The sequence below is a fragment of the Panulirus ornatus genome, chromosome 69, assembly GCF_036320965.1.
Source record: "Panulirus ornatus isolate Po-2019 chromosome 69, ASM3632096v1, whole genome shotgun sequence".
NCBI lineage: Eukaryota > Metazoa > Arthropoda > Malacostraca > Decapoda > Palinuridae > Panulirus > Panulirus ornatus.
This window is the reverse complement of record NC_092292.1, coordinates 1,030,634-1,055,723: the sequence shown is the minus strand read 5'-3', so window position 1 is coordinate 1,055,723 and position 25,090 is coordinate 1,030,634. Positions and strand designations below refer to the sequence as shown.

At 41.9% G+C, this 25,090-nt stretch overlaps 1 protein-coding gene across 2 annotated transcripts in view; it reads right to left on the bottom strand.

Moving 5' to 3' along the window:
* The window catches only part of vimar (visceral mesodermal armadillo-repeats), a 320,050-nt gene that overhangs the window by 94,987 nt on the left and 199,973 nt on the right, over nt 1-25,090 (bottom strand). For both annotated transcript variants that reach the window (XM_071660119.1, XM_071660118.1), the window contains exons 9-10: nt 18,804-18,935; nt 10,589-10,755 (exon numbers count right to left, since the gene is read on the bottom strand). In XM_071660119.1, the coding sequence (XP_071516220.1) occupies nt 10,589-10,755; nt 18,804-18,935 (299 nt within the window). The remainder of the gene's footprint in view (nt 1-10,588; nt 10,756-18,803; nt 18,936-25,090) is intronic.

Genomic DNA, 25,090 nt, shown 5'->3' with positions numbered 1-25,090 from the left:
CATATACACATATACGCATGTACATAATTCATACTGTCTACCTTTATTCATTCCCATCGCCACCCTGCCACACACGAAATAACAACCCCCTCCCCCCAAATGTGCGCGAGGTAGCGCTAGGAAAAGACAACAAAGGCCACATTCGTTCACACTCAGTCTCTAGCCGTCATGTAATAATGCACCAAAACCAAAGCTCCCTTTCCACATCCAGGCCTCACAAAACTTTCCATGGTTTACCCCAGACGCTTCACATGCCCTGGCTCAATCCATTAACAGCACGTCGACCCTGGTATACCACATCGTTCCAATTCACTCTATTCCTTACACGCCTTTCACCCTCCTGCATGTTCAGGCCACAATCACTCAAAATCTTTTTCACTCCATCTTTCTACCTCCAATTTGGTTTTCCACTTCTCCTCGTTCCCTCCACCTCTGACACATATAACCTCTTAGTCGATCTTTCCTCACTCATTCTCTCCATGTGACCAAACCATTTCAAAACACCCTCTTCTGCTCTCTCAACCACAATCTTTTTATTACCACACATCTCTCTTCCCCTTATATTACTTACTCCATCAAACCATCTCACACCACATATAGTCCTCAAACATCTCATTTCCAGCACATCCACCCTTCTCTCCACAACTCTATCCATAGCCCACGACTCACAACCATATAACATTGTTGGAACCACTATTCCTTCAAACATACCCATTTTGACTTTCCGAGATAATGTTCTCGACTTCCAAACATTCTTCATTGCTCCCAGAACTTTCACCCCTTCCCCAACCCTATGATTCACTTCCGCTTCCATGGTTCCATCCACTCTCAAATCCACTCCCAGATATCTATAACACTTCACTTCCTCCAGCTTTTCTCCATTCAAACCTACCTCCCAATTAACTTGTCCCTCAACCCTACTTTACCTAATAACCTTCCTTGTATTCTAACTTTCTAAAAGGGGAAACAGAAGGAGTCACGCGGGGAGTGCTCATCCTCCTCGAAGGCTCAGATAGGGGTGTCTAAATGTGTGTGGATGTAACCAAGATGAGAAAAAAGGAGAGATAAGTAGTATGTTTCAGGAAAGGAACCTGGATGTTTTAGCTCTGAGTGAAATGAAGCTCGAGAGTAAAGTGGAAGAGTGGTTTGGGAATGTCTTGGGAGTAAAGTCAGGGGTTAGTGAGAGGAAAAGAGCAAGGAAAGGAGTAGCACTACTCCTGAAACAGGAGTGGTGGGAGTATGTGATACAGTGTAAGAAAGTAAACTCTAGATTGATATGGGTAAAACTGAAAGTTGAGAGAGAGGTGGGTGATTATTGGTGCATATGCACCTGGGAATGAGAAGAAAGATCATAAGAGGCAAGTGTTTTAGGTGCAGCTGAGTGAGTGTGTTAGTAGTTTTGATGCACGAGACTGGGTTATAGCTATGGGTGATTTGAATGCTAAGGTGAATAATGTGGCAGTTGAGGGAATAATTGGTGTACATGGGATGTTCAGTGTTGTAAATGAAAATGGTGAGGAGCTTGTAGATTTATGTGCTGAAAAAGGACAGTTGATTGGGAATACCTGGTTTAAAAAGAGAGGTATACATAAGTATACATATGTAAGTAGGAGAGATGGCCAGAGAGCATTATTGGATTACGTGTTAATTGATAGGCATGCAAAATAGAGACTTTTGGATGTTAATGTGCTGAGAGGTGCAAGTGGAGGGATGTCTAATCATTATCTTGTAGAGACGAAGGTGAAGATTTGTAGAGGTTTTCAGAAGAGAAGAGAGAATGTTGGGGTGAAAAGAGTGGTGAGAGTATGTGAGCTTGGGAAGGACACTTGTGTGAGGAAGTACCAGGAGAGACTGAGCACAGAATGGAAAAAGGTGAGAACTAAGGAGGTAAGGGGAGTGGGGGAGGAATGGGATGTATTTAAGGAAGCAGTGATGGCTTGCGCAAAAGATGCTTGTGGCATGAGAAGCATAGGAGGTGGGCAGATTAGAAAGGGTAGTGAGTGGTGGGATGAAGAAGTAAGATTATTAGTGAAAGAGAAGAGAGAGGCATTTAGACAATTTTTGCAGGGAAGTAATGCAAATGAGTGGGAGATGTATAAAAGAAAGAGGCAAGAGGTCAAGAGAAATGTGCAAGAGGTGAAAAAGAGGGCAAATGAGAATTGGGGTGAGAGAGTATCATTGAATTTCAGGGAGAATAAAAGATGTTTTGGAAGGAGGTAAACAAAGTGCATAAGACAAGGGAGCAAATGGGAACTTCAGTGAAGGGGGCTAATGGGGAGGTGATAACAAGTAATGGTGACGTGAGAAGGAGATGGAGGGAGTATTTTGAAGGTTTGTTGAATGTGTTTGATGATAGAGAGGCAGATATAGGGTGTTTTGGTCGAGGTGGTGAGCAAAGTGAGAGGGTTAGGGAAAATGATTTGGTAAACAGAGAAGAGGTAGTAAAAGCTTTGCGGAAGATGAAAGCCACCAAGGCAGAGGGTTTGGATGATATTGAAGTAGAATTTATTAAAAAAGGGGGTGACTGTATTGTTGACTGGTTGGTAAGGTTATTTAATGTATGTATGTGAATAAGAGCAAGGTTATTAGGTACAGTAGGGTTGAGGGTCAAGTCAATTGGGAGGTGAGTTTGAATGGAGAAAAACTGGAGGAAGTGAAGTGTTTTAGATATCTGGGAGTGGATCTGGCAGCGGATGGAACCATGGAAGCGGAAGTGGATCATAGGGTGGGGGAGGGGGCGAAAATTCTGGGGGCCTTGAAGAATGTGTGGAAGTCGAGAACATTATCTCGGAAAGCAAAAATGGGTATGTTTGAAGGAATAGTGGTTCTAACAATGTTGTATGGTTGCGAGGCGTGGGCTATGGATACAGTTGTGCGCAGGAGGATGGATGTGCTGGAAATGAGATGTTTGAGGACAATGTGTGCTGTGAGGTAGTTTGATCGAGTGAGTAACGTAAGGGTAAGAGAGATGTGTGGAAATAAAAAGAGCGTGGTTGAGAGAGCAGAAGAGGGTGTTTTGAAGTGGTTTGGGCACATGGAGAGAATGAGTGAGGAAAGATTGACCAAGAGGATATATGTGTCGGAGGTGGAGGGAACGAGGAGAAGAGGGAGACCAAATTGGAGGTGGAAAGATGGAGTGAAAAAGATTTTGTGTGATCGGGGCCTGAACATGCAGGAGGGTGAAAGGAGGGCAAGGAATAGAGTGAATTGGAGCGATGTGGTATACCGGGGTTGACGTGCTGTCAGTGGATTGAATCAAGGCATGTGAAGCGTCTGGGGTAAACCATGGAAAGCTGTGTAGGTATGTATATTTGCGTGTGTGGACGTATGTATATACATGTGTATGGGGGGGGGTTGGGCCATTTCTTTCGTCTGTTTCCTTGTGCTACCTCGCAAACGCGGGAGACAGCGACAAAGTATAATAATAATAAAAAAAATAATGTCTCATGGTAAATGGTAAATTATATGGGAGGGTATTGATTGAGAGGGTGAAGGCATGTACAGAGCATCAGATTGGGGAAGAGCAGTGTGGTTTCAGAAGTGGTAGAGGATGTGTGGATCAGGTGTTTGCTTTGAAGAATGTATGTGAGAAATACTTAGAAAAGCAAATGGATTTGTATGTAGCATTTATGGATCTGGAGAAGGCATATGATAGAGTTGATAGAGAAGCTCTGTGGGAGGTATTAAGAATATATGGTGTGGGAGGAAAGTTGTTAGAAGCAGTGAAAAGTTTTTATCGAGGATGTAAAGCATGTGTACGTGTAGGAAGAGAGGAAAGTGATTGGTTCTCAGTGAATGTAGGTTTGTGGCAGGGGTGTGTGATGTCTCCATGGTTGTTTAATTTGTTTATGGATGGAGTTGTTAGGGAGGTAAATGCAAGAGTTTTGGAAAGAGGGGCAAGTATGAGGTCTGTTGGGGATGAGAGAGCTTGGGAAGTGAGTCAGTTGTTGTTCGCTGATGATACAGCGCTGGTGGCTGATTCATGTGAGAAACTGCAGAAGCTGGTGACTGAGTTTGGTAAAGTGTGTGGAAGAAGAAAGTTAAGAGTAAATGTGAATAAGAGCAAGGTTATTAGGTACAGTAGGGTTGAGGGTCAAGTCAATTGGGAGGTGAGTTTGAATGGAGAAAAACTGGAGGAAGTGAAGTGTTTTAGATATCTGGGAGTGGATCTGGCAGCGGATGGAACCATGGAAGCGGAAGTGGATCATAGGGTGGGGGAGGGGGCGAAAATTCTGGGAGCCTTGAAGAATGTGTGGAAGTCGAGAACATTATCTCGGAAAGCAAAAATGGGTATGTTTGAAGGAATAGTGGTTCCAACAATGTTGTATGGTTGCGAGGCGTGGGCTATGGATAGAGTTGTGTGCAGGAGGATGGATGTGCTGGAAATGAGATGTTTGAGGACAATGTGTGGTGTGAGGTGATTTGATTAAGTAACGTAAGGGTAAGAGAGATGTGTGGAAATAAAAAGAGCGTGGTTGAGAGAGCAGAAGAGGGTGTTTTGAAGTGGTTTGGGCACATGGAGAGAATGAGTGAGGAAAGATTGACCAAGAGGATATATGTGTCGGAGGTGGAGGGAACGAGGAGAAGAGGGAGACCAAACTGAAGGTGGAAAGATGGAGTGAAAAAGATTTTGTGTGATCGGGGCCTGAACATGCAGGAGGGTGAAAGGAGGGCAAGGAATAGAGTGAATTGGAGCGATGTGGTATACCGGGGTTGACGTGCTGTCAGTGGATTGAATCAAGGCATGTGAAGCGTCTGGGGTAAACCATGGAAAGCTGTGTAGGTATGTATATTTGCGTGTGTGGACATATGTATATACATGTGTATGGGGAGGGGGGGTTGGGCCATTTCTTTCGTCTGTTTCCTTGCGCTACCTTGCAAACGCGGGAGACAGCGACAAAGTATAATAAAATAAAAATAAATAATAATAATGTCTCATGGTGAGGTGCCTGAGGATTGGCGGAATGCTTGCATAGTGTCATTGTACAAAGGCAAAGGGGATAAAAGTGACTGCTCAAATTACAGAGGTATAAGTTTGTTGAGTATTCCTGGGAAATTATATGCGAGGGTATTGATTGAGAGGGTGAAGGCATGTACAGAGCATCAGATTGGGGAAGAGCAGTGTGGTTTCAGAAGTGGTAGAGGATGTGTGGATCAGGTGTTTGCTTTGAAGAATGTATGTGAGAAATACTTAGAAAAGCAAATGGATTTGTATGTAGCATTTATGGATCTGGAGAAGGCATATGATAGAGTTGATAGAGATGCTCTGTGGAAGGTATTAAGAATATATGGTGTGGGAGGCAAGTTGTTAGAAGCAGTGAAAAGTTTTTATCGAGGATGTAAGGCATGTGTACGTGTAGGAAGAGAGGAAAGTGATTGGTTCTCAGTGAATGTAGGTTTGTGGCAGGGGTGTGTGATGTCTCCATGGTTGTTTAATTTGTTTATGGATGATATTTCTTGTGGTAATAGAGTTAATAACCGAGATGGCATTACTCCAGTCAATACAATGAGCATAGTTTTTAACTTGATTAAACAAGGCATTTGATTCTTGTCCCGTTCTTATACTATATTTATGTTGCTTAAGTCTTACAGAAAGATCCTTACCAGTCTGCCCAAAATAAAACTTATCACAATTTCTACATGGCACTTTATAGATGCATCCAGGAGAAATTTCTGATGAATTCCTGATTAAGATATTCTTTATAGTATCATTGTTGCTGAAGGCAATATTTACATTAATGGATTTAAGCAACATGGGAAGTAAAGTGAAATTAATATCCAAATGAAGAACTAAAAGATTCCTGGTGTCAATGGGAGATTTGGGCTCAACTTTATAAAATGATTTCTTTGCTAACTTAAGGGATTTATCAATGAAAGATCTAGGGTACTTTAACTTAGATCTTGTTTCTCCCCTGATGATGTGATTATTACACGAAAGTGCACTTGGGAACTTATCGTGTTTCATTTTCCCTGTGGACTCATAGGAACATCTTGATCACGCAGAAAGTTGTGATCCTTTCCAATATATATACACGTACATAATTCACACTTGCTGCCTTTCTTCATTCCTGTCGCCATCCCACCACACATGAAATGACACCCCCCTCCCCCGCACTTGTGCGACGTAGAGCTAGCAAAAGACAACAAAGGCTACATTCGTTCACGCTTAGTCTCTAGCTGTCATGTATAATGCACCTGAAACCATAGATCCCTTTCCACATCCAGGCCCCACAAAACTTACCATGGTTTACTTGAGAAGCTTCACATGCCCTAGTTCTATGCACTGACAGCACATCGACCCCGGTATACCACATCGTTCAAATTCACTCTAATCCTTGCACACCTTTCACCCTCCTGCATGTTCAGGCCCTGATCACTCAAAATCTTTTTCACTCCATCCTTCCACCTCCAAACTGGTCTCCCACTTCTCCTCATTCCCTCCAACTCAGACACATATATCCTTTTGGTCAATCTTTCCTCGCTCATTCTCTCCACATGACTAAACCATTTCAATACACCCTCTTCTGCTCTCTAAACTACACACTTTTTATTACCACACATCTTTCTTACCCTTTCATTACTTACTCGATCAAACCACCTCATACCACATATTGTCCTCAAACATCTCATTTCCAGCACACCCACTCTCCTCCACACAACCCTATCTATAGCCCACGCCTCGCAACCATATAACATTGTTGGAACCACTATTCCTTCAAACATACCCATTTTTGCTTTCCCAGATAATGTTCTCGCCTTTCAAAAATTCTTCAACGCTACAAGAACTTTCGCCCCCTCCCCCACCCTGTGACTCACTTCAGCTTCCATGGTTCCATCTGCTGCCAAATCTGCTCCCAGATCTCTAAAACACTCCACTTCCTCCACTTTTTCTCCATTCAAACATACCTCCCAATTGACTTGTCCCTCAACCCTACTGACTCTAATAACCTTGCTCTTACTCACATTTACTCTCAGCTTTCTTCTTTCACACACTTTACCAAACTCAGTCACCAGCTTCTGCAGTTTCTCACCCGAATCAGTCACCAGCACTGTATCATCAGCAAAAAACAACTGACTCAATTCCCAAGCCTTCTCATCCACAACAGACTGCATGCTTGCCCCTCTCTCCAAAACTCTTGCATTCACCTCCCTAACAACCCCATCCATAAACAAATTAAACAACCACGGAGACATTACGCACCCCTGCCGCAACCTGACATTCATTGAGAACCAATCACTTTCCTCTCTTCCTACTCGTACACATGCCTTACATCCACGATAAAAACTTTTCACTGCTAACAGTAACTTGCCTCCAACACCATATATTCTTAATACCTTCCACAGAGCATCTCTATCAACTCTATCATATGCCTTCTCCAGATCCATAAATGCTACAGACAAATCCATTTGCTTTTCTAAGTATTCTCACATACATTCTTCAAAGCAAACACCTGATCCACACATCCTCTATCACTTCTGAAACCACACTGCTCTTCCCCAATCTGATGCCCTGTACATGCCTTCACCCTCTTAATCAATACTCTCCCATATTATTTCCCAGGAATACTCAATAAACTTTTTTTTTTTTCGCTCTCTCCCACGTTTGCGAGGTAGCGCAAGGAAACAGACAAAAGAAATGGCCCAACCCCCCCCCCATACACATGTATATACATACGTCCACACACGCAAATATACATACCTACACAGCTTTCCATGGTTTACCCCAGACGCCTCACATGCCTTGATTCAATCCACTGACAGCACGTCAACCCCGGTATACCACATCGATCCAATTCACTCTATTCCTTGCCCTCCTTTCACCCTCCTGCATGTTCAGGCCCCGATCACACAAAATCTTTTTCACTCCATCTTTCCACCTCCAATTTGGTCTCCCACTTCTCCTCGTTCCCTCCACCTCCGACACATATATCCTCTTGGTCAATCTTTCCTCACTCATTCTCTCCATGTGCCCAAACCACTTCAAAACACCCTCTTCTGCTCTCTCAACCACGCTCTTTTTATTTCCACACATCTCTCTTACCCTTACGTTACTTAATCAAATCACCTCACACCACACATTGTCCTCAAACATCTCATTTCCAGCACATCCATCCTCCTGCACACAACTATATCCATAGCCCACGCCTCGTAACCATACAACATTGTTGGAACCACTATTCCTTCAAACATACCCATTTTTGCTTTCAGAGATAATGTTCTCGACTTCCACACATTCTTCAAGGCTCCCAGAATTTTCACCCCCTCCCCCACCCTATGATCCACTTCCGCTTCCATGGTTCCATCCGCTGCCAGATCCACTCCCAGATATCTAAAACACTTTACTTCCTCCAGTTTTTCTCCATTCAAACTTACCTCCCAATTGGATTGACCCTCAACCCTACTGTACCTAATAACCTTGCTCTTATTCACATTTACTCTTAACTTTCTTCTTTCACACACTTTACCAAACTCAGTCACCAGCTTCTGCAGTTTCTCACATGAATCAGCCACCAGCGCTGTATCATCAGCAAACAACAACTGACTCACTTCCCAAGCTCTCTCATCCCCAACAGACTTCATACTTGCCCCTCTTTCCAAAACTCTTGCATTCACCTCCCTAACAACCCCATCCATAAACAAATTAAACAACCACGGAGACATTACGCACCCCTGCTGCAACCTGATATTCATTGAGAACCAATCACTTTCCTCTCTTCCTATTCGTACACATGCCTTACATCCACGATAAAAACTTTTCACTGCTAACAGTAACTTGCCTCCAACACCATATATTCTTAATACCTTCCACAGAGCATCTCAATAAACTTATATCTTTGTAATTAAAGCACTCACACTCACCCCCTTTGCCTTTGTACAACCGCACTATGCATGCATTCCGTCAATCCCCAGGCACCTCACCATGAGCCATCCATACATTAAATATCCTTATCAACCAGTCAACAGCACAGTCACCCCATTTTTTAATAAATTCCACTTCAATAACATCCAAAACTTGCCAGCTTTCATCTTATGCAAAGCTTGTACTACCCCTTCTCTGTTTACCAAATCATTCTCCCTAACCCTCTCACTTCGCACACAACCTCGACCAAACCACCCCATATCTGCCACTCTATCATCTAACACATTCAATAAACCTTCAAAATACTCACTCCATCTTCTCACATCACCACTACTTGTCATTACATCCCCATTCACCCGCTTCAACAATGTTCCCATTTGTTCTCGTCTTACGCACTTTATTTACCTCCTTCCAAAACATCTTATTCTCCCTAAAATTTAATAACACTCTCTCACCCCAACTCTCATTTGCCCTCTTTTTCACCTCTTGCACCTTTCTCTTGAACTCCTGCCTCTTTCTTTTATTAATTTCCCAATTATTTGTACTATTTCCCTGCAAAAATCATCCAAATGCCTCTCTCTTCTCTTTCTCTAACAATCTTACTTCGTCATCCCACCACTCACTACCCTTTCTAATCTGCCCACCTCCCATGCTTCTCATGCCACAAGCATCTTTTGCACAAGCCATCACTGCTTCTCTAAATACATCCCATTCTCCCCCACTCCCCTTACATCCTTTGCTCTAACCTTTTTCCGTTCTGCACTCAGAGTCTCCTGATACATCCTCACACAAGTCTCCTTCCCAAGCTCACTTACTCTCACAACTCTCTTCACCACAACATTCTCTCTTCTTTTCTGAAAACCTCTACAAATCTTCCCCTTCACCTCCACAAGATAATGATCAGACATCCTTCCAGTTGCACCTCTCAGCACATTAACATCCAAAAGTCTCTCTTTCACGCGCCGATCAATTAACACATAATCCAATAACGCTCTCTGGCCATCTCTCCTACTTACATAAGTATACTTATGTATGTCTCTCTTTTTAAACCAGGTATTCCCAATCAACAGTCCATTTTCAGCACACAAATCTACAAGCTCTTCACCATTTCCATTTACAACACTGAACACCTCATGTGCATCGATTATTCCCTCAACTGTCACATTACTCACCTTTGCATTCAAATCACCCATCACTATAACCTGGTTTCGTGTATCAAAACTACTAACACACTCATTCAGCTGCTCCTAAAACACTTGCCTCTCATGATCTTTCTTCTCATGCCCAAGTGCATATGCACCAATAATCACCCATCTCTCTCCATCCACTTTCAGTTTTACCCATATCAATCTAGAGTTTACTTTCTTACACTCTATCACATACTCTCACCACTCTTGTTTCAGGGGTAGTGCTACTCCTTCCCTTGCTCTTGTCCTCTCACTAACCCTTGACTTTACTCACAAAACATTTCCAAACCACTCTTCCCTTTTACCCTTGAGTTTCGTTTCACTCAGAGCAAAAACATCCAGGTTCCTTTCCTCAAACATTCTACCTATCTCTCCTTTTTTCTCATCTTGGTTACATCCACACACATTTAGACACCCCATATAAAACAAAAAATGGAAGTGGAATGCACATGGAATTAAGTTGCAAATGCTGTAGTTTGTTAAAGATGAACTCCAACACTACAACAAAAATACAGTAATCATATTGGTTCTGCTTACTTACTTGAGTAACCAGTACTGGCTTATTTTCTTTGGCAATGCTAAGATTCCTAAGAGCAGACAACAGAGCATGTTGAAGTCGAATGTCGCCTTCACCTGAGTTGTGGCTGGATAAAACTTTCAGTAGCTTTTCTGCAATTCCACTTTCCACCATCTGGATACAATGAGCATCTGTATGGGTAAACAAACCATTCACTAGTCAATGTAATATACATCAAATATGATATTTCCTGCAATACATTAATGTCGAATGTACACTTCTTGAAAACAAAGTCAAGATCAGGGAAAAACACAAATAAAAAAAGGTGATACAGTTGTGGTTTCAAAACTGATCTTAATTTCTAAGGAAAAATGTAACTGCACTACCAGCATACATGATATTGTTACACAAGAGTTTATAAAATCTATAAAGTGAAAGTTAGAACAAAGGTGCCAGGAGACAGTAGGAAAGTTAAAAAGGTGAAGGATATGGTTTCAAAATTTATGTCAAAAACTAAAACAACATAGGTATGTATTGAGAAGATATTGATGGCACAATAACCAGCTATCATTTAAAAGTACCTAACTACCTACCTCTGAGTACCTATGAAATCTGCTAGGCTGGCAGAACTAGAACCTAGAACTAACTGCATTTCTTTCTTGAATTCTACAATTTCTCAAAGCAGCTACCACTTTAGAAAATCATTTATTCAAGGTTCTGTAGTTACTCCATCCATATTTCTTATTTCTCCTAGAATTACAGGAAAAAATCTCTAAAACGTTTTAATCTTATTTGTGGTAGGGGAGACAGAATTCCTTTCTATTCCCTGCATGTTGTAAAGCAATGGGATAAGTGGGAAAAGGGAGCTGAAGATCCCTTCTTCTTGTATTTCAAAATCTAAAAGTTGGAACAAATGAAGGAGCCAAGCAGGGAGAGCTCATCCTCCTCAAAGGCTCAGGCTGGGGTGTCTTAATGTGCATGGATGTAACCAAGAAGAGAAGAAAGGAGAGACAGCTTATATGTTTGAAGAAAGAAACCTGGTTGCTCTGCAGTAGAGTGATACACTGCACATGGATAAAAGAGCAAAACAGTTTGAGAGAATATGTCTTAGAGGTAAAGTCATGAGTTGGTGTGAGAACAAAAGCTAAGGATAGGGAAACACTACTGCTAAACCAGGAGCTGTGGGATGTGTGACAGAGTATAAAGAAGAAAGCTCCCAACTGATGTGGGTATACAGAAAAGTGGTTTTCAAAAGATGAGTTATTCCACTGTTTCTTGGAGGCTCTGGCACAGGTAATTCCTGACTGTGAGGTACTGGCATTACATAAGATGGTAAATTAGGATATCTAACAGTAAGACTGGATTTTGATGTTATACCAGTTGTGAGTCAGTTGTTGTTCGCTGATGATACAGCGCTGGTGGCTGATTCATGTGAGAAACTGCAGAAGCTGGTGACTGAGTTTGGTAAAGTGTGTGGAAGAAGAAAGTTAAGAGTAAATGTGAATAAGAGCAAGGTTATTAGGTACAGTAGGGTTGAGGGTCAAGTCAATTGGGAGGTGAGTTTGAATGGAGAAAAACTGGAGGAAGTGAAGTGTTTTAGATATCTGGGAGTGGATCTGGCAGCGGATGGAACCATGGAAGCGGAAGTGGATCATAGGGTGGGGGAGGGGGCGAAAATTCTGGGGGCCTTGAAGAATGTGTGGAAGTCGAGAACATTATCTCGGAAAGCAAAAATGGGTATGTTTGAAGGAATAGTGGTTCCAACAATGTTGTATGGTTGCGAGGCGTGGGCTATGGATAGAGTTGTGCGCAGGAGGATGGATGTGCTGGAAATGAGATGTTTGAGGACAATGTGTGGTGTGAGGTGGTTTGATCGAGTGAGTAACGTAAGGGTAAGAGAGATGTGTGGAAATAAAAAGAGCGTGGTTGAGAGAGCAGAAGAGGGTGTTTTGAAGTGGTTTGGGCACATGGAGAGAATGAGTGAGGAAAGATTGACCAAGAGGATATATGTGTCGGAGGTGGAGGGAACGAGGAGAAGAGGGAGACCAAACTGAAGGTGGAAAGATGGAGTGAAAAAGATTTTGTGTGATCGGGGCCTGAACATGCAGGAGGGTGAAAGGAGGGCAAGGAATAGAGTGAATTGGAGCGATGTGGTATACCGGGGTTGACGTGCTGTCAGTGGATTGAATCAAGGCATGTGAAGCGTCTGGGGTAAACCATGGAAAGCTGTGTAGGTATGTATATTTGCGTGTGTGGACATATGTATATACATGTGTATGGGGAGGGGGGGTTGGGCCATTTCTTTCGTCTGTTTCCTTGCGCTACCTCGCAAACGCGGGAGACAGCGACAAAGTATAATAAAAATAAATAAAATATAAAATACCATTTATATCTGTCAGGCAGAAGTAGCAATCCAGAGTGATCTTTCAGTTCTCTCTAAACCATAGGAATGGCAAATGGCATATGGCTTGAACCTTTTGCTCATGCTGTGAGAAGTCTGACACATGTGACACATCAAATATAGGGGGCCCAACTTTTATCCTGGTCACCCACTTTACAACCAAAGTAATGCTCATAGCATTTTCTTAAAGAGGGATGTGAAAGAACATTTTTGTGATAAGAATGTCAATTTGCCATAGATGTAGCAGAAGTAATTTGAATTATAAAGTTTCTCGGCATTATAATACACAAAAGCAAAACCTGTCAATAGACTGAAAAAGACACTGTTTACATAGTGAGTTCTAGCCTGCAACTGACAGAGAACTGCAACTCAAGACTGGGCACTGTTTGAATGTCCCAACATTTCCAGTCGTGTTTCTGCAGGCCCCTAGTGACTCATTTATCTAAGCTTGTGCTTTCAGAGAGAAGCTATTGCACTTCACAAACAATAAAAATAGCTGTGTTTGCTAAAGTTTTTGTTTTAAATGCTCCGCAAAGCACTGGTACATACATACTATTCTTAATAATATGCAAGTATGCTGGAACAAAAAACTATGGGTGATAGAGAAATTCTGAAAACATATTTGGATTCAGCATGTAGAAATATATAGCAGATAATTTTTCCATGGGACAAAATCTTCACTGACAAGTGTTATCAGTGCTTATGCACCTGGCCATGAGAAGTGTTTCAAGAGCAGCTGAGTCAGAGCATCAGCAGTTTTGATGTAAGAGCCTTGTAGTTAGTGATGGGTGATTTGAATGCAAAGGTGAGTAATGTGGCAGCTAAGGGTATAATTGGGGGTCATGGGATATTCAGTATTATGACTGGTAATGGTGAACAGCTTGTGGAGCTGTGTGCTGAAAAAGGACTGGTGATTGGGAATACCTGGCTTAAAAAGGGTGACATACACAAATATGACATATGCAAGTTGGAGAAATGGTCAGCAGACATTACTGGATTACATATCAATTGATAGACATGTAAAAGATAGACTTCTGTATGCAAATGTGCTGAGAGGGGAGGCTGGTGGGTTGTCTGATCACTGTCTTATTGAGGCGAGAGTGAAGATTTATAGAGGTTTACGGAAAAGACAAAAAAAGAAAAAAAAAAGAGAAGAGAGTGCTGAAAGTAAGTGAACTTGGAAAACAGACTTGTGTGAAAAAATACCAGGAGACTGAATGTATGATGGCAAAAGGAGAGAGAAAATAAAGCAAGGGGAGTGGGTGTGGAATGGGAGGGATTTAGGGAAGCAGATACAATGTGCAAGAGATGCATGTGGTATGTGAAAGGAGGGAGGTGGGCAGATCAGAAAGGGTAGTGAGTGTTGGGGTGAAGAAATAAAGCTGCTAGTGAAAGAAAAAAGAAGAGGCATTCGGGCAATACCTACAGGAAAGGAGTGCAAATGATTTGGGAATCTATAAGAGAAGGTGGCAAGAAGTCAAGAGGAAGGTGCAGGAGTTGGAAAAAGAGGGCAAATGAGAGTTGAGGTAAGCAAGTGTCAGTGAACTTTAGGGAGAATAAGATGATTTTGAAGGAGGTTAATGGTGTGCGAAAAACACGAGAACAAATAGAAATGTCGGTGAAGGGGGCAAAAGGGGAAGTGAAAACAGGAAGTGATGTGAAGAAGAGATGGAGTGAGTATGCTGTAGAATGTCTTTGATGATAGGGTGGCAGATACAGGGTGTTTGGACTAGGGTGGCATGTGTAGTAGTGATATAGTCAAAAGTGGTTTGGTGAAGAGAGAAGAGGTTGTGAAAGCTTTAAACAAGATGAAATGTGGCAAGGCACTTGGAGTGGATGGTACTGCAGTTGAATATTGTTGACTGGTTGGTACAAATAAAGATTTTCAATGAATGTATGGATCATGGTAAGGTGCCTGAGGATCGTCAGAATGCATGTAGAACACCACTGTATAAAAAAAAGGGGATCAAGGTGAGAGTTCAAACAACAGAGGTCTAAGTTTAATGAGTATACCTGGTAAACTGTATCGGAGGATAGTGATTGAGAGGATTAAGGCATGCTCAGAGCATCAGACTGGGGTGGAGCAGTGTGGTTTCAGAAATGGTAGAGGATGTGTGGATCAGGTGTTTGTTCTAAAGAATGTGTGTGAAATATACTTAGAAAAACAGATGGATCTAGCAAAAGCATATGACAGCGTTAATAGTGATAACTTGTGGAAAGTATTAAGAGTAAACAGTGTGTCAGGCTAGCTGCTAGAAACAGTGAGATTTAATCATAGGCATGTGTTTGAGTCGGAAGAGAGGAGAGTGAAAGGTTCGAAGCGAAAGATGGTCTGCAGCAGGGGTTTGTGATGGCACCATGGTTATTCAATTTGCTTATGGATTGGGTGATGAGGGAGGTGAATGCAAAAGTCTTGGCAAGAGGGGGAATTGTCCAGTCTAGAAGGGATGAGAGGGTCTGGGAAAAGTCAGTTGTTGTTTGCTGATGATACAGTACTGGTGTAAATTCGAATGAGAAACTGAAGAAGATGGTGACTGAGTTTAGAAGAATGTGTGAAAGGAGGAGGTTGAGCATAAATGTGAATAAAAGCAAGGTTATTGCATTTAGCAGGGTTGAGGGAAAGGTTAGTTGGGATGTGACTTTAAATGAAGAAAACTTGAAAGAAGTGAAGTGTTTTAGATACCTTGGAGTGGACAAAGTAGTGAATGGAGCCATACAATTGGATATGAGTCATAGGGTGGGTGAGGGGGCGAAGGTTCTTGGAGCACTGAAGAATGTTTGGAAAGAATGTTTTCTGGGAGGGTTAAAATAGGTGTTTGGAGGTTTAGTAGTCCAAACAATGTTATATGGATGTGAGACATGAGGTTATATATGAGGATTTGCAAAGGAGGGTGAATGTGTTGAAAATTAAATGTTTGATGTCAATACCTGGCATGAAGTGGTATTGATAGAGGTGTAGTTATAAACAAAGTAATTGTGAGGCTTGAAGAGGATGTGCTGAAATGTTATGGACATAAGGAGAGAATGAGTGAGGAATGTTAACAAAGAGGATATATGTGTCCCAAGTGCAGAGAACAAGGAGAAGCAGCAGAGGGGGCCAAATTGGAGCTGGAAAGATGAAGTGAAAAAGATTTTCAGTGATAAGGGCCTGAACATGTAGGAGGGTGAAAGGTGTGCATGGGATAGAGTGAATTGGAATGATGTGGTATACAGTGGGTGTACTGTCAATGGACTGAACCAGGGAATGGGAAGAATCTAGGGTAAAGCATGGAAAAGTCTGTGGGGCCTGATTGTAGAGAGGAATTCATTGTTTAGGTGCACTGCACATGACAGTTAAAGAATGGATGAGGGTAAACATGGCCTTACTTCATCTGTTACTGGAGCTTCCTCAGCAAATGGTGATCAAGTACAAATAAGAAATACAAAAAGTCACGATATAGTATGATTTAATATACCAAATTCAATACAGAATGGGTGCAAAATTACAACCATTTTCTCATTATAAGGTGAGCTGGTATGATACAATCCAAGCCCAGCTGGTTACACACCACAGAAAGCCAATGCTGCACATTCCACACTGTGCACCATGTCAGTACTCTGTTACTGCTCAGAGGAATGATGCATCAAGTGTCATTCATTCATATTTACACTTCTGCCCACTTGAACCAGTCACCACAATGCCTAAGAGTACAGCAAGTACTCCTATTGTAAGTGAGCCCATTCAAGATATTAAAGAACTTGGAATTAATGAAAGTAGCACCCACACCATAAATAGGAATAATGAACCCATCACGAAAACCTTATTTTAGCCATCTATTTCAAAGATGGTGATGCATCTTAGGATGCCATCATATGTGAAGATGAAGGATGCTCTTCTATTTAACATTCTAACATCTATAAAAAAAAACTCTTCCTACCCTAAAAAATTTCAAGATTAATGAAAAGTGTTTTTCTTCTAAAAGATTATTTCAACAGAATACAGAAAACAGATATAAGAGTTTGTTTAGCTCATGCCCAACTGTGCAATTACTAGAACAATCATAACATAATCATATAGCAATCTGCTACACAGCCACACTTGACATCATTAGATGTAGGTTTGCCACAAAGTAAGCATTACTTCTAAGCTGGTTTGTATGATTTTACATTAACTTTGTTGCTATTTTCACTTGTATATTGCACAATGAGATTTTTGTAGTATGATTTATAAAAAAACTCTCTTTCATAGATTTGAGTGAATTTATTTTCATGTCTGATTGCTGTTTCATTCATTAGCAAGGTAGTGCCAGGAACAGATTAAGAAAGGCTGCTTTTGCTCACATCCATTCTCTAGCTGTCACAAGTAGCGCATCAAAACCACAGCTCACTATCCACAACCAGACCCCACAGACCTTTCCATGATTTCCTCCAGCCACTTCACATGACCTGATTTAATGCACTGACAGCACATCAACCTCTGTATTCCACATCGTTTCAATTCACTCTATCACAAGCACAACTTTCACCCTCCTGCATGTTCAGGCCCTAGTCACTCGCAATCTTTTTGACTCCATCCTTCTCTTTGTTCCCTCCACTTTAGGCACATATATCCTCTTTGTTAACCTCTCCTTGCTCAACTCTCCATATGACTAAACCATTTCAGCACACCCTCTTCAACTCTCTCAACCACAATCATTTTATTACCACACCTCTCTCTTACCCCTTTTATTACTTACCTGACCAAATCACCTCACACTGCTCATTGTCCTCAAACACTTCATTTCCAACACCTCCAACCTCCCCCACACATCAACATCCATAGCCCATGCCTCACATCCATATAAGGTTGTTGGGGCTTATATACCTTCAAACATACCCATTTTTGCAATCCGAGATAACATCTCTTTTCACAAATTCTTCATTGTTCCCAGACCTTTGCCCATTCACCCTCCCAATGACTCATTTCTTCTTCTGTGTTTCCATGTGCCGTCATGTCCACTCTCAAATATCAAAACCACTTATTTTCCACCAACTATTCTCCATTCAAACTCAAACCCCAACTAATCTGTCCCTTTACTTTGCTAGACCTAATAACCTTCCTCTTAATCACATTTTCTCTCTCAGCTTCTTCCTTTCACACCTCTTCTACACTAAGTTACTAACTTCTGCAATTTCACACTCGAATCAGCTATCAGTGCTGTTTCATCAACATGTAATAGCTGACTCACATCCAAGTTCCCTTTATCCACCACAGACTACATACTCACTCATCCATCTCAACAAGACTTTTGCACATAACTCCCTCTCCACCCCACCCCATCCACACAAAAAACTATATAGCCATGGAGACAACACACACATCCCTGCCATAGACTGACCCTCACTGGCAACCATTTACTTTCCTCTCTTCCTACTTATACACAAGCTTCACGTCCTTTATAAAAACTTCTTACTGCTTCTAGCAGCTTTCCTCACAACATATATTCTTAAAACCTTCCAAGAGGTATCACCATCAACCCTATCATATACTTTCTCCAGATCCAAAAATGCCACATACAAATCCATTTGTTCTTCCAAGTATTTCTCACACACACTTTTTAAAGCAAACACCTGATCGACACATCTTCAATATATACATATTCTTTTGGGCCCATGGTCCCTGACCCGTCCTTTACATGGAAATTAATGTCACGATATAGTGTGATTTGCTCCTGCAAAATCTTTTTGAAGTCTATCGCATACTAAATTGTGACCCTACTTGTCCTACATATGAGTACCTGCAACAAGATTTTGCCATGATGGCAGGGCTTGCGTGAAGCTAAAGAGAGAGAAAGACTGAGAAGTATTATCATTTCTTACCACTTCTTGCAAAATTTCCCATAGCAAGAGCTCCAGCTATCTGTAAATCCTCCAAGTCTGATGTGAGCCAATCCACCAGTTCTTGATACACAGAACCTGTACCATTGTTGTAAACAATACCCATACTCTCATCTGGAAAATAAATAAAAATAACTAAGAAAAATATATATCCATCTTAACAAATCAGAGTTTAAACTTACAATAATTTCTCTAAAAATTCACAAGATGATTTATAATTATCACATAACATTTGCTGTACCAGATGATGTCTCATTATTTGGTAACCACACTTATACACTATCCCAAGATGCCTTTTATGAGACTCCTGCAGCTTTAAGGCTACACTCCCCACTTAAGCAGGACTCCAAAGGAGTGAAGTGATATGTTCCTAAATTTTCTTTCATTTATCCTTAAACTGCAGTGCTCTCACTGAGATCCATTTCTTCCTCTATGATAATAAGGATGTTGAGTGAATACAGGATGGCCTATGCTTGCAGCAAAGATGATCTTTTATACAGGAACTGTACGTGACAACTACAGTTTTTCTGGATGACAGCATTCTACTTCTGACAATATTTAGAGAATATCGTTATTTATTATATATTTATTTTGCTTTGTCGCTGTCTCCCGCGTTAGCGAGGTAGCGAAAGGAAAGACGAAAGAATGGCCCAACCCAACCACATACACATGTATATACATGCACGACCACACACGCAAATATACATACCTATACATCTCAATGTATACATATATATACACACACACAGACATATACATATATACACATGTCTGCCTTTATTCATTCCCATCGCCTCCTCGCCACAATGAAATAACAACCCCCTCCCCCCAAATGTGTGTGAGGTAGCACTAGGAAAACACAACAAAGGCCCCAATCGTTCACACACAGTCTCTAACTGTCATGTAATAATGCACCGAAACCACAGCTCCCTTTCAACATCCAGGCCACACAGAACTTTCCATGGTTTACCATAGACGCTTCACATACCCTGATTCAATCCACTGACAGTACGTCGACCCCGGTATACCACATCGTTCCAATGCACTCTATTCCTTGCACACCTTTCACCCTCCTGCATGTTTAGGCCCCAATCACTCAAAATCTTTTTCACTCAATCTTTCCACCTCCAATTTGGTCTCCCACTTCTCCTCGTTCCCTCCACCTCTGACACATATATCCTCTTTGTCAATCTTTCCTCACTCATTCTCTCCATGTGACCAAACCATTTCAAAACACCCTCTTCTGCTCTCTCAACCACACTCGTTTTATTTCCACACATCTCTCTTACCCTTACATTACTTACTCCATCACACCACCTCACACCACATATTCTCCTCAAACATCTCATTTCCAGCATATCCACCCTCCTGCGCAAAACTCTATCCATAGCCCACGCCTCGCAACCATACAACATTGTTGGAACCGCTATTCCTTCAAACATACCCATTTTTGATTTCCGAGATAATGTTCTCGACTTCCAAACATTCTTTAAGGCTCCCAGAATTTCCACCCCCTCCCCCACCCTATGATTCACTTCCACTTCCATGGTTCCATCCACTGCCAAATCCACTCCCAGATATCTAAAACACTTTACTTCTTCCAGTTTTTCTCCATTCAAACTTACCTCCAAATTGACTTGACCCTCAACCCTACTGTACCTAATAACCTTGCTCTTATTCACATTTACTCTTAACTTTCTTCTTTCACACACTTTACCAAACTCAGTCACCAGCTTCTGCAGTTTCTCACATGAATCAGCCACCAGTGCTGTATCATCAGCAAACAACAACAGACTCACTTCCCAAGCTCTCTCATCCACAACAGACTGCATACTTGCCCCTTTTTCCAAAACTCTTGCATTCACCTCCCTAACAACCCCATCCATAAACAAATTAAACAACCATGGAGACATCACACACCCCTACTGCAAACCTACATTCACTGAGAACCACTCACTTTCCTCTCTTCCTACACGCACACATGCCTTACATCCTTCATAAAAACTTTTCACTGCTTCTAACAACTTGCCTCCCACACCATATATTCTTAATACCTTCCACAGAGCATCTCTATCAACTCTATCATATGCCTTCTCCAGATCCATAAATGCTACATACAAATCCATTTGTTTTTCTAAGTATTTCTCACACATATTCTTCAAAGCAAACACCTGATTCACACATCCTCTACCACTTCTGAAACCAAACTGCTCTTCCCCAGTGTGATGCTCTGTACATGCCTTCACCCTCTCAATCAATTTTTTTTTTTTTTTTTTTTATACTTTGTCGCTGTCTCCCGCGTTTGCGAGGTAGCGGAAGGAAACAGACGAAAGAAATGGCCCAACCCCCCCCATACACATGTACATACACACGTCCACACACACAAATATACATACCTACACAGCTTTCCATGGTTTACCCCGGACGCTTCACATGCCTTGATTCAATCCACTGACAGCACGTCAACCCCTGTATACCACATCGCTCCAATTCACTCTATTCCTTGCCCTCCTTTCACCCTCCTGCATGTTCATGCCCCGATCACACAAAATCTTTTTCACTCCATCTTTCCACCTCCAATTTGGTCTCCCTCTTCTCCTCGTTCCCTCCACCTCCGACACATATATCCTCTTGGTCAATCTTTCCTCACTCATTCTCTCCATGTGCCCAAACCATTTTAAAACACCCTCTTCTGCTCTCTCAACCACGCTCTTTTTATTTCCACACATCTCTCTTACCCTTACGTTACTTACTCGATCAAACCACCTCACACCACACATTGTCCTCAAACATCTCATTTCCAGCACATCCATCCTCCTGCGCACAACTCTATCCATAGCCCACGCCTCGCAACCATACAACATTGTTGGAACTACTATTCCTTCAAACATACCCATTTTTGCTTTCCGGGATAATGTTCTCGACTTCCACACATTTTTCAAGGCTCCCAAAATTTTCGCCCCCTCCCCCACCCTATGATCCACTTCCGCTTCCATGGTTCCATCCGCTGACAGATCCACTCCCAGATATCTAAAACACTTCACTTCCTCCAGTTTTTCACCATTCAAACTCACCTCCCAATTGACTTGACCCTCAACCCTACTGTACCTAATAACCTTGCTCTTATTCACATTTACTCTTAACTTTCTTCTTCCACACACTTTACCAAACTCCGTCACCAGCTTCTGCAGTTTCTCACATGAATCCGCCACCAGCGCTGTATCATCAGCGAACAACAACTGACTCACTTCCCAAGCTCTCTCATCCCCAACAGACTTCATACTTGCCCCTCTTTCCAAGACTCTTGCATTTACCTCCCTAACAACCCCATCCATAAACAAATTAAACAACCATGGAGACATCACACACCCCTGCCGCAAACCTACATTCACTGAGAACCAATCACTTTCCTCTCTTCCTACACGTACACATGCCTTACATCCTCGATAAAAACTTTTCACTGCTTCTAACAACTTGCCACCCACACCATATATTCTTAATACCTTCCACAGAGCATCTCTATCAACTCTATCATATGCCTTCTCCAGATCCATAAATGCTACATACAAATCCATTTCCTTTTCTAAGTATTTCTCACATACATTCTTCAAAGCAAACACCTGATCCACACATCCTCTACCACTTCTGAAACCACACTGCTCTTCCCCAATCTGATGCTCTGTACATGCCTTCACCCTTTCAATCAATACCCTCCCATATAATTTACCAGGAATACTCAACAAACTTATACCTCTGTAATTTGAGCACTCACTCTTATCCCCTTTGCCTTTGTACAATGGCACTATGCACGCATTCCGCCAATCCTCAGGCACCTCACCATGAGTCATACATACATTAAATAACCTTACCAACCAGTCAACAATACAGTCACCCCCTTTTTTAATAAATTCCACTGCAATACCATCCAAACCTGCTGCCTTGCCGGCTTTCATCTTCCGCAAAGCTTTTACTACCTCTTCTCTGTTTACCAAATCATTTTCCCTAACCCTCTCACTTTGCACACCACCTCGACCAAAACACCCTATATCTGCTACTCTGTCATCAGACACATTCAACAAACCTTCAAAATACTCATTCCATCTCCTTCTCACATCACCACTACTTGTTATCACCTCCCCATTTACGCCCTTCACTGAAGTTCCGATTTGCTCCCTTGTCTTACGCACCCTATTTACCTCCTTCCAGAACATCTTTTTATTCTCCCTAAAATTTACTGATAGTCTCTCACCCCAACTCTCATTTGCCCTTTTTTTCACCTCTTGCACCTTTCTCTTGACCTCCTGTCTCTTTCTTTTATACTTCTCCCACTCAATTGCATTTTTTCCCTGCAAAAATCGTCCAAATGCCTCTCTCTTCTCTTTCACTAATACTCTTACTTCTTCATCCCACCACTCACTACCCTTTCTAAACAGCCCACCTCCCACTCTTCTCATGCCACAAGCATCTTTTGCGCAATCCATCACTGATTCCCTAAATACATCCCATTCCTCCCCCACTCCCCTTACTTCCATTGTTCTCACCTTTTTCCATTCTGTACACAGTCTCTCCTGATACTTCTTCACACAGGTCTCCTTCCCAAGCTCACTTACTCTCACCACCTTCTTCACCCCAACATTCACTCTTCTTTTCTGAAAACCCATACTAATCTTCACCTTAGCCTCCACAAGATAATGATCAGACATCCCTCCAGTTGCACCTCTCAGCACATTGACATCCAAAAGTCTCTCTTTCGCACGCCTGTCAATTAACACGTAATCCAATAACGCTCTCTGGCCATCTCTCCTACTTACATAAGTATACTTATGTATATCTCAATCAATACCCTCAAATATATAATTTCCCAGGAATACTAAATAAACTTGTACCTCTGTAATTTGAGCACTCACCTTTGTCCCCTTTGCCTTTGTTCAATGGCACTATGCAAGCATTTCGCCAATCCTCAGGCACCTCACCATGAATCATACATACATTAAATAACCTTACCAGCCAGTCAACAATACAATCACCCCCTTTTTTCATAAATTTCACTGCAATACCATCCAAACCTGCTGCCTTGCCGGCTTTCATCTTCCGCAAAGCTTTTACTACCTCTTCTCTGTTTACAAAATCATTTTTCCTAACCCTCTCACTTTGCACACCACCTTGACCAAAACACCCTATATCTGCCACTCTATCATCAAACACATTCAAAAAACCTTCAAAATACTCACTCCATCTCCTTCTCACATCACCACTACTTGTTATCACCTCACCATTGGCCCCCTTCACTGAAGTTCCCATTTGTTCCCTTGTCTTACGCACTTTATCTACCTCCTTCCAAAACATCTTTTTATTCTCCCTAAAATTTAATGATACTCTCTCACCCCAACTCTCATTTGCCCTCTTTTTCACCTCTTGCACCTTTCTCTTGACCTCCTTCCTCTTTCTTTTATACATCTCCCACTCATTTGCATTATTTCCCTCCAAAAATCATCCAAATGCCTCTCTCTTCTCTTTCACTAATAATCTTACTTCTTCATCCCACCACTCACTACCCTTTCTAATCTGCCCACCTCCCACGCTTCTCATGCCACAAGCATCTTTTGCGCAATCCATCACTGATTCCCTAAATACATCCCATTCCTCCCCCACTCCCCTTACTTCCATTGTTCTCACCTTTTTCCATTCTGTACTCAGTCTCTCCTGGTACTTCCTCACACAAGTCTCCTTCCCAAGCTCACTTACTCTCACCACTCTCTTCACCCCAACATTCTCTCTTCTTTTCTGAAAACCTCTTCAAATCTTCACCTTCGCCTCCACAAGATAATGATCATTTTTCCCCGGGCCCTTTTAATTAACACTTTAAACCAAAAACGCCTCTCTGGCCCTTTTCTCCTCTTAAAATAAGTTTTCTTATGGAAAATTTTTCCAAAACAATACCCCCCAAAAATATTAAATTTCCCCGGAATACTAAATTTAAACTTGTACCTCTGTAATTTTAGCCTCACCTTTGCCCCCCTTTTCCTTTGTTCAATGGCACATGCAACTTTCCCAATTTTCCCCAGGCACCTCAACCTGGGAAACCCTACATACATTAAATTCCTTACCCCGCCGTTCAAAAATAAATCCCCCCTTTTTTTTTTTCACGGGGAAACCTTTCCAAACCCGGGGGCCCTTGGGCCCGGTTTTAACTTCCGCAAAAACTTTTAAATACCTCTTCTCTGTTTACAAAATCATTTTCCTAAACCTCTCACCCTTTTCACCCACCT